This window comes from Ceratina calcarata, unplaced genomic scaffold, assembly GCF_001652005.2.
Source record: "Ceratina calcarata isolate Rehan_Ccalc_2016 unplaced genomic scaffold, ASM165200v1 scaffold78.2, whole genome shotgun sequence".
In the NCBI taxonomy this organism is placed as follows: domain Eukaryota; kingdom Metazoa; phylum Arthropoda; class Insecta; order Hymenoptera; family Apidae; genus Ceratina; species Ceratina calcarata.
Window position 1 is genome coordinate 3,334,738 of NW_017179105.1, and position 14,225 is coordinate 3,348,962.

Sequence of the window (14,225 nt, forward strand, 5' to 3'; positions counted from 1 at the left end):
GCACATAGCTATTTATTATTAGCATTATTCTTCCGACGTCTGATTTCTGTTTAATTATAGGAAATGTGTTTTTCTAAGGTACATAAACTTTTGGGATTGACCGTATAGCCAATACATCCTTAATAAATGTTTAGTTAACGAACCTGTACAGAGAAGAACACTTTAAAATGAACCAAGCTTTTGCCCAAGCACCGCCGGCGCCTCGCGTGCGATACGTCAACCATCCTTCCAGATCACCGGGCCCTATATCTTTAACGGAAATGTTCCTCTTTTCTGAACAAACAAGGATGAAATGCAGTCTTTTTTCTGACTGTAATGAAATGTACCGATTCAATGACCAGTACGTTTTCACTACTTACTCGCAAATAGCATGCTCCGTTTCCTATTACTTCTGGGACTGTTACTGGAAGATTTGCTTAAACTTCCGTGCAATCCGATACTTCGTGCTACCATCATAGCTTTGTTAACTACGCCTCTTTCGGAAGTTTTTTCTTTATCAGATACTTTGGACTTGTGATCTTGAAACTGCTTGGAAGAGCACGAACCATCCGGGGAATCCGTGGCTCGGTAATACGACTCGGCATTGTGGTATTCCACCAAGTTACTATAAGTAGACTTCTCGGATTCATATTTATCACAGACAGATTTGTTTTCTTTAATTTGCTTATCATTGTATTCTAAGCAAGATGAATCTAAGTTCGAACTAGATCCGCGCTCGCTGTCTAAGCCGTTCGCGTCGTCGATAAATTCTAAGTTCTCCGTAAAACTATTACAAGCAAGAAAGTAATCCTGATGATCTACATTAGTTTTGATATGATTTTCCGTGTAATATTCCGCTCGCTTTGACTCTTTCCTGGCGGTAGGCTTCTCCGGTGCATAGAATTTCTCTTGATCGTCGTATATCTTCGAGGTATTATTTATAGGCGAAGAGTTGACCGTTAACTTCGAATAATATTTACGCGGAGGTGGATCGGGGGGTGTTAAATGAGGTTTGGTCTCCAGCTTCTTGCTGGATTCAGGTTTCTGTAGTTCCATATACTTGCAGGATTGCATCGGGTTCCCCTGGTTGATCGGATCCTCGGCTTTTGTGTCATCATTCTGTGCTTGACAAATCCGAATTTGAGGAATGTTTCGAGTAGTACTTTGCGCATCATTTTCAATAGAATCCGCATCGTTCTTTGACCGCGCTTGTTCTTGCCCGTATATTCTCTCTTTCGCTGGTACATTCAATTTTTTCTCTGTCAACTTCGTATGTCTTGTAGAACCGCCAGCATTAAAAGTCTGTAATATCCTTTCAAATTTGTTCAGACTCAAGTCATTTTCGCTATCGTCCTGCACGCAATCTTCATTCGTTTCATTAGTCGAATTGTTTACTGAATTTTTAACGCTATGCTCTTTTGATACACGTTCCGTATCAATTGTTAAATTATTCGTCGCGTTTTTCTTTTCGTATTTACTTATATTATTAACGCATTCGTTATTGCTTTGGTTTTCTTCCATACTGAGCTTCTGATCCGCATCCGTCGTCTTGCATAAAGAAGTTCCAAGCAATTCTGGATGCTTAGACGATTGTTTCTCCTCGTCATCTGGCACCGTGTGGTTGTCAGTAACTTTAATATCGGGATTCCCTTGAGTAGTTTGTTTCTTACCAGCAGCGTCCCTTGATCTTTGCTGGTCAGCGGAAGTCGGCTGATCATCAGTCTTAGTAGATACATTGCTTACGTTATTCGCGGACGAATCTAACATACAAAACAACTTCTGCCTCCTGTCTTCAATATTGTCAGCGTCCATCGAATCGTACGCTGGCGTACTGTAACTCTTGTCTAATCTTCCTCGCTCCTTACATATATTACGCTCGTTATTCTTACTATTACTATGTTTATTCCTAATAAAATTGTTGCACTCATCTAAAGGCACGCTCGTATCACTCAGCTCATTTTTAATGGTAACATTAGCGAACGATTGGCTAACAGTATTTACAGTACTAGTAGTTAACTCAGAATTTGAAGTAGTTCTGTATTCATCTTTCTTCTCGTACGTTACACTGGCCGTATTGTCTACTTGAGGAACATCAGTTTTTGTAGTTCTATCTTGAAACTGCACTCTCTTATCGTCGGTCTGTCCGTCGCTTCTTTTCTTTCTCTTACTCTGTTCCACGCTAACACACGTTTGCGATCGGATATTCGTTTGTACGTTGTCTAAACCGTGAGCACAAGACGCAGCTTTGTCCCGCAGCTGCGAAGTAGTATTGTGCTCTTGTTTCAGCTCTTTCCAAAATTGTTCTATGTCAATCCCATGCTTGGTAGTAGGACTAGCACCAGTTATAGTAGCTCGTCTTTGGACCGAGCTCCTTGGCTTCGTCGAGTACAATCGAATGGACAACGGTGGTTCCGTTTCACTGTCAGAATCGCTACTATCTATTATCATTGTATCTAAAATACTTGCCGGTTCTGGACTCGGATTCTTTGGCCTACACAAATTTAAACACTGGTTTAATAAGGTTCCTCTCCCTTAAAAACAACTCGATTTGAATTTTAACACACCTTGGTAGCGGCACCGTGAAATCTGGTATAGTTAATAATTCTGGCCTAGGCGATGGAAGATTGTGTTGCCATCGTGTCGTATAAGAGATCTTTTTATTGCTCGGGAGTCGGTACGGTTTTATGTAAATTTGTCCATAGATTTTAGTGTGCCTCGGCCTACGTTTCAGAGTTAGCAATATCTCCGCAGGACTTTCACGGAACAGTCCCAAAAGGTTCTTTCGTTCCCACCCAACCACTGTTTGATAGTTCACCTACGATACGGTTTAGTTAAACGAAATAGAATTGTGTATCGAAAATTAATAGAAACTACCTGAACAATCTCGTCTCCCTCTTCCATTTTGCCGCACTGATGTGCAGCTGATCCGAATTTTATTTCAGCAATTTGATGAGCACCATGGAATGATGGTAAAATATAGAATCCCTACGAAAGCAACAATTGTCCGTATGAAAATGACGTTTTCGTAACAGCGTAGGATGTAGCATTTATCTCAACAGGAAGTCAAAGTTGTGTTTTATCTCGAAAGGATGTAGCAGATAATTTTTCTGACAATGATTACGAGTTTACGTTCGGGTCGAACTAATATTGTAAAATATGGAAGCTTACCAAGTCATCTCCTGGTTTTTTTTTCAGCGTGGCCAAATCTAAAGTAGCTGGTTGCAATATCATAGGGTCCGCGATATCCTGTATTATGTAATCCGCCAATTTTCCTAATTGCCCGCAGATCGTTCTAATTTCTTCTATAGGCTTCTCCGCGAATCTGTCTCTTTGTGCGCATGTAGCCATCTCCAAAGCTAGTTTCATTAATTCAGCTTTCTTATCGTTATACTCCAATTGCCCGCTAAACGGAGGTCGATCGAGCCATCTAACCAGCGGCTTCACAGCCGTTATAACAGATGCTACGTCAGACAATGTCTGAGTAGTTACAGGTTTGGAATCTGTCTGGCGAGACAATTCATTTTGCAAACTATGAGCTTGACAGGACAATCGTAACGCCAATAATTGTAAATTCTCTCTATCGAGTTCATAATGAAAATTCCTCAAATATTCTACAGCCTCGAGTATAATTTCTTGATGACCAAGTTTCAGTACTCCAAGGTATTCTAAGTCTTCGGGTCTCAAGCTTAATAACTGCTGCCCGTTTACACCATGATTCGTAAAACTATGCACGTAAGGAAGCACAGAATTGTCCAAACCTGAAGTACAATTGAAAAATTTTGTTATGCGAAATCACCCTCCTCAATAACTATATTGTCACCGAGGCATTAGAAAAAGTATTAAAGAATGGGAAGAAAGAGATGTTTCGTTACTGTGTTCGTGATAATTTCATTCAGTTTGAAATTCATACAAGGGCAATTGTCATTTAAATCGTGAATTACATGCAAATGAAATGACTTAAATGGCAAGTGAAATAATGCAGATAGTGTGATTACAATTAAATGCGTTCTTGGAAATAATATATATGTATACGTCGCTTACGAATTATACGATTCTGATTGTTGCAGATAATTGAAACAAATGAATACTGTTTTAAGTTGAAGTGTACGATGAAAAGCGAAGGTGGAGAGGCGAGGCAAGTGATGAGACGAAGTGATCCAAGAGGATTTTCACACGCAAATTTTCACGGTACATCTCTTTGCAGATAAAAGGTATTCACGATTTCTCGCGACGCCTCGAGAAAAGCACTTGATCTCTCCAAAAGAGACACGAATTTTCCGCACCTTTTAACCACTCGCATACTTGCTCAGTTTTCCATTCAGCGACATTTACATACGCCATGGCCCGATCACGTATTTAATTCACAAAATCCTTTATTGCTGAAGATATTCTGTTCTGGTTAATAGTCGGGCTCTGCTCGTCCTCGGTCGTGTTGTTCCAATTTCCAGGCTGCCCGTCGATAACTACTACATGTTACTACAGAGCCAAATGACAGCGACTATACTTAAGTATGCCGACTGCTGAGTATACCATGCGAGACAATGTATTATTTTTCTTTTCTGCTTTGTAAGATTGTAATCCTTTATTACGATTTCCATTTCGTTCACTTTATCAATAAATTATGATGTGAAATCTTACGACCTGTTTACTTAATTAAATGCCTTCCTTTTTCTTAAACAATTTATGGTTCTCTAACGATCGACCATTATGTGACGTCGTCAAGAGATCGAAAGAATTGATCTTTGATCTAGTACTTATTGTATTTAATTATTATTGAAATAGGTTCCTCTCATATTCCGACCAGATAAAAATAATTTGTCTAGACTCCCAAAGAGTATGTTGAATCAATGTTTCTCGCATTTAGCAGACTCATGAATAATAGTTTGATGAAATTGTAGCTCATATATTTATTCCACGTACATTTTATTGAAATGCAATAAGGTAGAACTTAAAATAAGATTTATACATAGATTATGTACACGTTACGCATAGATAAACCTATCTTTTATAGACTAAATTCGTTATGTACAACATATAAGGCAAATGCTTAATTGTATGAATCGAAAGCTTTACTTTCCAGTGAAAAACTTTAAATACACGATGATGCCGAGTATAGCTACTTCTAACATTATAATCAGTATCAGTACAAACTTATTCATTAGAACTCTTCGTCGCATAAGATTCAATATCTTTCTTGTTTTGTTTAATTCCTCATCTGTCTGAGACAGCCTCCTCTTGACTCGCAATAATTGTTCCCTTTGCCCACTCAATTCAGTGATCACCTCTGTTCCTATTTGCTCGCTCTCAATAATAACTGCTTGAGATCTGGCAATGGATTGGGAGGTTCGTTCCAATGTAGCGTTCCCTTCCAGCAACAACTGACGATGTTCATCGTCCCAATTGATTCCGACATTCATCGTGACAATATTGACAGATATATTCACGAAGAAAAGAACGAGATTCCTTTATACCACAAGGTCCATCATGATATCTACAAATTCTGTTTGATTAACTGAAACAGTAAATGTGATTTTATTTATAAGAATACGAAATCGCACTTAAAGGTAAAATCCTTTTACTAGCATCGTCTTGATCTGTATCGAATTCTGTGATCATAAGCTCCATCTCCTCGTTAGTCAAATTGCAATTTAGCTTTTGATTAAGCTCTTGTAAGTCTCCTAATGTTATCTTGCCATTCGCGTCGTTTGCAAATAATTTAAAGGCATATTTAATTTCATCGAAGGGATTTCGCTTGTTTAACTTTTCCGACACTATGAAAATTTAAGATTAGCTATACGTAAGAATACGCATATTCTTTGAAACACACCAACGTAGTTAAAATCATCGAAGGAAATCTTATTGGAATTGTACTTATCGTACATTCGTATCACAGATAAAACGTAAGACTTTTTTACTTCGAGACCCAGAGCTCTCAAAGCAGCTTTCATTTCATTGTAATCTAAATAACCGTCAGCATCGCTGTCCATTAAACAGAACGATTCTTTCAGACGTTTCTTTATACCATTCGTCAAACTGTTTTTTACGACGTTTGACATTTTGAAGATAACTAATGAGGATCAAAGCGTTATACCTTTTAATTGTTTCTTAGGATAGATAAATTCCGATGAAATGATTCACTTTTTTCGCTGTCAAAGATTATATACAACTTCATTTAAAACATATACTTGTTTTACATGGATATATGTTGCACTTTATGAAGTTTGTGTACGGATACTTCTTTATGTAGAGATAATAAATCATTCCTTTCGTGTATTGTGAAAACTATAATATATGCTCACCTATATATCGAAAATTATTATTGTTGTTGATGTTGATATTGCTAAGCTCTGAAGTTATACTCAGCGGAATCAAGTTATCCAACATGTGTACTCGAAACTTGCTCGAAACTAGCGGTAGTTTCCTGTCTATAAGAATTTTCTGTGTTGTGGTCGTATTTTCGCGTTTATTCCGTTCACGCACGTTTACTTCTGTTTAATACGTACAAAACTGTTTGTAAAATGTGTTAATAAACGTAAACTACTGATCTTTTAACGTAAATTTTTTGAGAAAGGCATCGAAAGAGATGCCAGCTCAAGAGGTGGCTGTTCTTCAGCCTCCGAGCAATGAAACTAACGAGGAAAACGGTAATAACAATGCACCGTCGTCCCAACCAATTGTTGGGATCATTTATCCACCGCCAGAAGTTAGAAGTATCCTTTAACGATAATAAAGCTAATTAAAAATAATCAGGAGGAAGTAGTTTTCTTTAATGCGGTATAATAGACATCGTTGACAAGACAGCGAGTTTCGTTGCGAGGAATGGACCCGAATTCGAGTCCAGAATCAGGCAGAATGAGCTTGGGAATCCAAAGTTCAATTTCCTCAATTTTGGAGATCCGTACCATGCATATTATCAGCACAAAGTGAAAGAGTTTAAAGAGGGAAAAGGACTAGAGCCTAATAGTAATTCGATACTTAATCAAGGAAAGGGTATTAATTTGGCTGCACATCAAAAGCAGCAAGAGATATTGAAGCAGGTGGAACAGCAGTTTGTTCCTAAGGATCCTCCTGCCAATTTTGAGTTTATAGCAGATCCACCGTCGATATCAGCTTTGGACTTGGACATTCTCAAACTGACTGCACAATTCGCTGCCCGAAATGGAAGACAATTTTTAACTAATTTAATGACGAGGGAGCAAAGAAATTTTCAATTCGATTTCTTGAGACCACAACATTCTCTGTTCCAATATTTCATAAAGCTATTGGAGCAGTATACTAAGGTTTTGATCCCCCCGAATGGTTTACTTCCTCGACTTAAAGATGAAGCTTCTAACATGGATAAAATCTTGGAGCAAGTCAAATACAGAGCCGAGTGGCTCAAGTATCAGGAAGCTCAAAGACGTAAGGAGGAAGAGGAATTGGAAAGAGAGAGGGTAGCTTATGCCCAGATAGATTGGCATGATTTTGTAGTAGTGGAGACGGTGGATTATCAGCAATTTGAAGTTGGCAATTTTCCTGCTCCAACCACTCCCGACGAGGTCGGAGCTCGCGTTCTCATGCAGGAGAGAATAGAAGAAGGGGAAGATGTGGAAATGCAGATAGACAGTGATGGGGACGACGACGTTCAAAGTCGTAACGAGGGAGAAAAAGATCGCGCTAAAGACAATAATCAAGTTCAGGACATGGAAGAAGATTCAAGCGAGGAGGATGACGTTTCTCCTCCGGGCGACTCCCATAAATCGAAGGATTCCAAGCCGAGGGATAGCATTCAGCCACCACCGTTGCCTCCGACTCCAGGAAACGTGGTGGTCAAGAAAGGCTACGATCCTAAGCAACATGCCACAAAGACGACTAGACCGGTTCCTCCGGACGAGTATCTGATCTCTCCTATAACCGGAGAGAAGATACCGGCTAACAAAGTCCAAGAGCACATGAGAATCGGTCTCCTAGATCCAAGATGGGTGGAGCAGAGAGACAAACATTTGGACAAATTAGCTCAAGAAACTGTATTTGCGCCTGGAACAGCCATCGAAGCCAGCTTGAAACAATTGGCTGAGAGAAGAACCGATATTTTCGGAGTCGGGGACGAGGAAACAGCTATCGGAAAGAAGATTGGAGAGGAAGATAAGAAGAAGGACGATAAAGTCACTTGGGACGGTCATACTTCGAGCGTGGAAGCGGCTACCCGCGCCGCTCGAGCTAATATAACTTTGGAAGAACAGATCCACCAGATTCACAAAGTAAAGGGGCTTCTTCCGGATGAGGAAAAGGAAAAGATAGGTCCTAAGCCGGCTAACAGAGCGGCTGAGGCCTTTAACATGGCTGCAGCTGCGGCTAAACCCCAGGCAACTTTGAAAGCTCCTCCAAAGCCTCCTGCCCCGAAACCAGTTCCCGTTCCTACACAACCTCCACCGCCTCCCACCATGGGAATGCCTACTATGGGTCAAGCTATGGGACAAGCTATGGGGCAGACCATGGGCATTCCTCAATCGATGATGCCTCAAGCGCCCATGATGATGATGGCGCCTATGCCGACCATCAGACCGCCACCGTTAATGACACCGGCGATGTCTCCGTTTATGCCAACTCCACCTCCCATGCAGCCACCAATGGCTTCGGCCATTGGATTGAAACACACGGCTGAACCCATGGAAGAAGAGCCACAAACGAAGAAACTAAGAACGGAGGATTCATTGATACCCGAACAACAGTTCTTAGCTAGAAACAAGGGTCCGGTTCAACTAAACATCGCGGTTCCATTGATGACAGAGAAAGCCGAATGGAAACTGAATGGGCAGACGTTAAATATCACTTTACAATTAAGCGACACAGTGGGTACGATGAAAGCTCTGATTCACGAGCAGACGGGAATGCCGCCCGGGAAACAGAAACTTCAGTACGAGGGAATGTTCTTTAAAGATAGCAACACTCTTGCTTACTACAATTTAACATCGGGGAACGTAATTAATCTATTACCAAAGGAGAGAGGTGGCAGGAAGAAATAAATAGAAGTAATGTCTACCTACCAATTAATATAATGATTTTTAAAACTTCGTTTCGATTATTGAACAATTCATTCTAATTAATATTAACATATGGTAATCTATTATAGTTTTAACAAAATGTTAAGAAAACACATGTCATCAATTTAAATAAGGGAGACAAGAAATAAAATGAGGAAACGTATTCTAATTTGATTATTTAGTATTATAGAATATTATATATCCTGTACCATAGTATTGTATGTATATACTATAATACAGATCTGGCGATGACTATAGCCTAGTGATCACATATGTTGTATTTTCATACACGAACATATATATGCAGATAATTTGTCATTAGACGTGACTGTTTGAAGTATGAGTTCAACATTAATTCATTTAATTACTCATTATTATGCAACAGTTGGAAGATTTCTCTATTTTCGATGAAACAGTGCAAAGGTTATATTATCATCAATAATAACAATGATAAGCTTATCTTAAATGGTAGCTGAAAATATTACCCAACTATGTTTTTTGCTATCAATATCCACAGTTTCATTTTGGTTCCCAAAGAAATTAGAACAAGTAAAAACTGTACATGACATTCCTATTATGTATTAAAGAAACACCAGTGAATAATTGCATTTATATGTTACTCATGTGAGTGTATGAAATGTACCATATTGATAGTTTTAATAGGGTACCATATGTAGCATTTATTTTATATATATTTGCAGATTAATAATTATCAAGCTAAGTAAATGTACTTATATTTTTAATAATGGGAGCCACAGCTAATTCAACATATTTGGGATTTGACCTAAGCACGCAGCAGGTAGACTACTGTTAAATGATCATTGTTGTGTATTATAGTTTAAATGAAATAAATAGATAACGAAGCTTTATCTTTGCAATTCACAGTTGAAGGCAGTGGTAGTAGATAATGATCTGAACATCCTTCATCAAACCAGCGTTCAGTTTGATAATGATCTTCCAGAATTTAGGTAATCATTTGGTTTCTAAGGTAAGCATTTTTCTACAAAACTTATATGTACGGAAACAATTGTAGGACGTATGGAGGAGTTATTCAAAAGAAAAGCGAACCACACGTGGTGGTAGTTCCTACTTTAATGTGGGTCAAAGCGGTAGATATGATATTAGACAAGTTAAGAGTCTGCGGAGTGGACTTCAGTAAAGTAGCTGCGATCTCTGGCTGCGCACAAGTAAACTGATAATATCATATGATATTACAAATATGATTGGGAATTCGATGTTATTTGTAATTAATTTACAGCAGCATGGAACTGTTTATTGGAACAGAGGGAGCCGAAATCAATTGAAACAGTTAGATCCAACTAAATTTTTACACGAACAACTAGCAACATCGTTTTCTATTCCGCACTCACCGATTTGGATGGATTCCAGCACTACTAAAGAATGTAGAATATTGGAGGAGATAGTTGGAGGTCCGGAAGTGAGTTTTCCTCCGGTAAAAATAAATATTTTATCACGATGCCTCGCTTACTCTAATTATTTGTGATCTACTTTAGAAATTGGCAGAAATAACCGGCTCTAGAGCGTACGAACGTTTCTCTGGTCCTCAGATAGCTAAAATAGCCAGAACCAAGTCTGAAGCTTATAACAATACCCAAAGAATCTCGCTAGTTAGTAGTTTCCTGGCTTCTATATTTTTAGGCGATTTCGCTCCCATTGATTTTTCGGATGGTTCAGGGATGAATTTGTTAGATATCAATAAGAAAGATTGGGACGACGTTCTGTTAGAGGTAATTAAGCTGTCGTATGTATGTAACAATGCTCAAATAATTGTAAATGATTGTAACTGAATAGGCTTGTGCATCGAATTTAAGAGAGAAACTGGAGAAACCAGTTTCCACTTGCACGAATATCGGACCTATTTCCTCCTATTTCGTGGAACGATTTGGATTCGATGATAATTGTAGGATAACAGCGTTTACTGGAGACAATTCTGGGTCTTTAATCGGTACCTAATATTTCTGTCTTACGATTTATATTTAATTATCGTAATAAATATCGTAAATACTGTAGGAATGAGATTGAAACAAGGAGACATCGCCTGCAGCCTTGGGACAAGCGATTCATTATTTTTGTGCTTAAATAAACCGAAAACTGCGTTGGATGGACACATTTTTTGCAATCCATTGGACGATGAATCTTATATGGCGTTATTGTGGTAAATATACGTAGAAATGGAACAAAATCAGGATTTTAATTGTGCCAATTTTTTATTTTATATTCTCAGCTTTAAAAATGGTTCCCTGACCAGGGAAAGAATTCGCGACAGTTCGGCCGAAGGTTCTTGGAAAATTTTTAACGAACTATTAGAAAGTACCCCGCGGGGAAATTTTGGGAACTTGGCCTTGTACTTCGACTACCAGGAAATTTTACCATTTTTAATTGGCGATTTTAGGTTTAATAAGGCTAATGAAGAAATATCTAGGTATAGTTCAAAAGAAGTTGAAGTTAGAGCTTTGATCGAGGGCCAGTTCGTAGCCAGAAGGGCGTACGCAGAGGATTTTGGATTCGTCATCGGTCAGTATGACTTTAATTTTATTCAATATATTTAATTGTCTCTAGTGTATTCCATGATTTTATCAGGACCAAATACTAAAATAATCGCTACCGGAGGTGCCTCGACAAATAAATCGATATTACAAGTACTTGCAGATGTCTTCAATTCTCCGGTCTATATATCGGTAAATTATTATAAGTGTAGTATCGTGTAAGATAGTTATGTTGATCATTTTTAATCGACGACTATAAAAATGATTTAAATAGGAAATTGCCAATTCGGCCATGCTCGGTGCGGCTTGTCTTGCAAAATATGTTCTGTTGAAGAACCAGAGTGATTTTAACGAAGTAACTAATTGTTTAACTCAACCCAAATTAATATGCAAACCGTATGACGATGCTGACTCTGTAAGTAGTTTCTACTTCGATTAAAGTTGGTACAGAATTGAAAAGATACAATCACTTTTCAGATCTACAAATCGATGGTCGCACGTTACAGAAAGATTATTGAAAAAGTGAAAAACAAGAAATGAAAGTACAAAGTCAAGCATAATTATGGGTATGATATATGGGTTGATGTACTACAAAGAGGGCCTTTTCACTTAGCATACAATTCTTAATATTTTATTTAATATAATTTATTTTATATTTTAAACAAAGGGTCTTTTCCGAAGCTTTATTACTGTTACAACTGGTATCATTACTTGTATTTCATATTTAATTCGTTGCATTTATAGAGAATCTACGTGACTAAATTTAATCGCTTTTATACAGAAAATGTACATGATCAGAGAGCTATTTAAATACGAAATATAATAACTGTATTTTGGTATTTTATTGCAATTTTACTGCTAAACTTTTTATATATATTATTTCAGGGTGAGAAGAAATCTTTTTTATGACATGTCATGCTTTTTCATAATAAAATAGTTGGATAACAGAAACTTTTGTTTTAACCTCGCCTCCATGATCTCCCCTCCACATTGTTATATCAAGGCACTGGGCACTGACGGGTGACTGACAGCACTCACTGTGCCACTGCCACTGACCAGGGTATTTAAATTGGTCATATATGCAGCGAGTGCTTCCAAACTTCAAACAGTCAGACAAAGAAGTGAAAGTGTTCAACTAACAAGCTATTTTTTCGAAAAGATGCCTAGCTTCTTCTTTTACACTTTGTTCTACGTTTTAATCTCAGGATGTATCGTATATCCACCTACGGAATTTGTTACAGCCGGGCTAACCATCAAAGATATATTTTCAAGTTGGATAGGCAGCGAAGATAAATCGTTCGTGCAATATCATATACGAAGAAGCGTCATCACATTATTCGTGCATTCTGCCCTTCCATTCGGTAAACGAATTTAGCACTTGCTATACGTGTAATATTGTTGAATCTAATGAAAATTAATCTTCCTCCTCGATCAGGTTACGGTTACGGTTTAATTCTATTCGAGCACATAAATATCTCGAATTACTTCACGCTCTGGTCGATATTTATGGTTTCCACCGTGTTAATACCGATTTATACTTTGTATAAGATTTGGGACTGGTCGAAAGACAATTGGAGCGAACACCCGATAGCAAAAAACCTTGTTATTTATTGCAACAGTGGTAACAATAATACCACTGCACAATGGAGTACAGTCGCTTCTGATATTAACTCAGAATACGAGAGGTTGCGTATTGAATATAAAATCTGATTGATGATAAACAGGTTTGGGAAGAGCTGAATCTTGACATCTTATTTTAGGCCTGATAAAATAATAATCCCAACGAGCAGTATATCGTTTGTAGCAGTCACTGACAATTGGATAATCAAGGTTTTACCTTATACAGTAAACATAGCTCATCAAAGTGATGCAGTTCTGATCGTTAACAAAAGTGATACCCATGAAATGTCCCCGATGACAGGAAGAGAGATTCAGTTTATTAACATCGAGGTGAGCTCGATCAATTTCATTTCTTAAATCATTATAATCTCGAGGAGAATTTATATGGAACTTCTGGTTAAGGTAAAATCTTCGAGAGCAGGAGCGAAACCTTTCGACATAAGACTGAACGTGTTTCATTTTAAGAAGTTACAAGACAAGGTCTCTCGCCCTATCACTATATTACAGAACATAAAGTTTCAGAAGTCCTTACTTGATAAATTTATCGACAACTTTAAAGAACAAGTGCAAGAGAATCCGTATTACGAGTTCACAGAGGTATTTTGCCGTTCATTCATACAGCATTTTATTTTAATCATTGAAGTAATCACGATACTTGGATTTAAAGGAATTGGAACAGTGCATAGGATGCATGCAAGCATCATCAAATGTAAAATTGAACAGACAATGCACCAGTGGGATAGGAACCGGAAATCCAGAGGACTGTATGGTTTGTTATTGTCGTCCGATGTGGTGCATAGATTGCATGGCGAAATGGTTCGCATCGAAACAAGATGAGGACGCGCCCGAGACATGGTTTTCTTCTAAATGTACTTGCCCAGTCTGCAGAGCACGATTTTGTATATTGGACGTATGTCTAATACGATCCGCTCAAATGTAAAAACTATTATTTTAATATATAATTCTGTAAATATTTCTAAGCTCATTTTTGTTATCGTTTGAACATTTCACGTAGCGATGAGACATACAAACAATAGTAAAAAAACTCTATAAGTTTTATTTCTCCGTACCTAAATTAATTTTATCAACATGCATA

The 14,225-nt window shown here is 38.0% G+C and overlaps 5 protein-coding genes and 1 long non-coding RNA gene across 10 annotated transcripts in view; 4 read left to right on the forward strand and 2 right to left on the reverse strand.

Moving 5' to 3' along the window:
• The window catches only part of cnk (connector enhancer of ksr), a 9,963-nt gene extending 5,629 nt beyond the window's left edge, over window positions 1-4,334 (reverse strand). For all 4 annotated transcript variants that reach the window (XM_026818346.1, XM_026818345.1, XM_018034401.2 and 1 more), the window contains exons 1-6: window positions 4,263-4,334; window positions 3,148-3,737; window positions 2,854-2,964; window positions 2,544-2,794; window positions 360-2,470; window positions 144-273 (exon numbers count right to left, since the gene is read on the reverse strand). In XM_026818346.1, the coding sequence (XP_026674147.1) occupies window positions 144-273; window positions 360-2,470; window positions 2,544-2,794; window positions 2,854-2,964; window positions 3,148-3,737; window positions 4,263-4,320 (3,251 nt within the window). In that variant the 5' untranslated portion in view covers window positions 4,321-4,334. The remainder of the gene's footprint in view (window positions 1-143; window positions 274-359; window positions 2,471-2,543; window positions 2,795-2,853; window positions 2,965-3,147; window positions 3,738-4,262) is intronic.
• Window positions 1-4,616, forward strand: part of LOC113465049 (uncharacterized) — a 9,154-nt gene extending 4,538 nt beyond the window's left edge. Inside the window, exon 2 of the long non-coding RNA XR_003389885.1 lies at window positions 4,047-4,616. This is a non-coding gene — a long non-coding RNA (uncharacterized LOC113465049). The remainder of the gene's footprint in view (window positions 1-4,046) is intronic.
• Window positions 4,617-5,352: 736 nt separating this feature from the next.
• On the reverse strand, window positions 5,353-6,064 carry LOC108630843 (cell division control protein 31). Its single transcript, XM_018034369.2, has 3 exons — window positions 5,807-6,064; window positions 5,559-5,750; window positions 5,353-5,491 (listed from the first exon to the last, which is right to left on the reverse strand). The coding sequence occupies exons 1-3, from the start codon at window positions 6,033-6,035 to the stop codon at window positions 5,445-5,447; spliced, it is 468 nt and encodes a 155-aa protein (XP_017889858.1). The 5' UTR covers window positions 6,036-6,064; the 3' UTR covers window positions 5,353-5,444.
• A 350-nt stretch (window positions 6,065-6,414) lies between these two features.
• Sf3a1 (splicing factor 3A subunit 1) lies at window positions 6,415-9,165 on the forward strand. The gene is made up of 2 exons (XM_018034364.2): window positions 6,415-6,689; window positions 6,763-9,165. Exons 1-2 carry the CDS (start codon window positions 6,563-6,565, stop codon window positions 8,982-8,984), a joined length of 2,349 nt encoding a protein of 782 aa, XP_017889853.1. The 5' UTR covers window positions 6,415-6,562; the 3' UTR covers window positions 8,985-9,165.
• A 107-nt stretch (window positions 9,166-9,272) lies between these two features.
• Window positions 9,273-12,348, forward strand: LOC108630842 (xylulose kinase). Of its 2 annotated transcripts, none has more exons than XM_018034365.2 (12): window positions 9,273-9,626; window positions 9,704-9,801; window positions 9,888-9,970; window positions 10,036-10,189; window positions 10,261-10,440; window positions 10,517-10,750; window positions 10,815-10,968; window positions 11,034-11,178; window positions 11,248-11,537; window positions 11,604-11,701; window positions 11,784-11,924; window positions 11,987-12,348. In XM_018034365.2, the coding sequence occupies exons 2-12, from the start codon at window positions 9,748-9,750 to the stop codon at window positions 12,047-12,049; spliced, it is 1,596 nt and encodes a 531-aa protein (XP_017889854.1). In that variant the 5' UTR covers window positions 9,273-9,626; window positions 9,704-9,747; the 3' UTR covers window positions 12,050-12,348. The 2 variants fall into 2 exon arrangements, with proteins under 2 accessions (XP_017889854.1, XP_017889857.1); XM_018034368.2 differs by having other exon boundaries at window positions 10,264-10,440.
• A 174-nt stretch (window positions 12,349-12,522) lies between these two features.
• LOC108630768 (E3 ubiquitin-protein ligase TM129) lies at window positions 12,523-14,104 on the forward strand. The gene is made up of 5 exons (XM_018034258.2): window positions 12,523-12,870; window positions 12,945-13,194; window positions 13,270-13,459; window positions 13,532-13,726; window positions 13,797-14,104. Exons 1-5 carry the CDS (start codon window positions 12,669-12,671, stop codon window positions 14,067-14,069), a joined length of 1,110 nt encoding a protein of 369 aa, XP_017889747.1. The 5' UTR covers window positions 12,523-12,668; the 3' UTR covers window positions 14,070-14,104.
• Window positions 14,105-14,225: the final 121 nt, after the last annotated feature.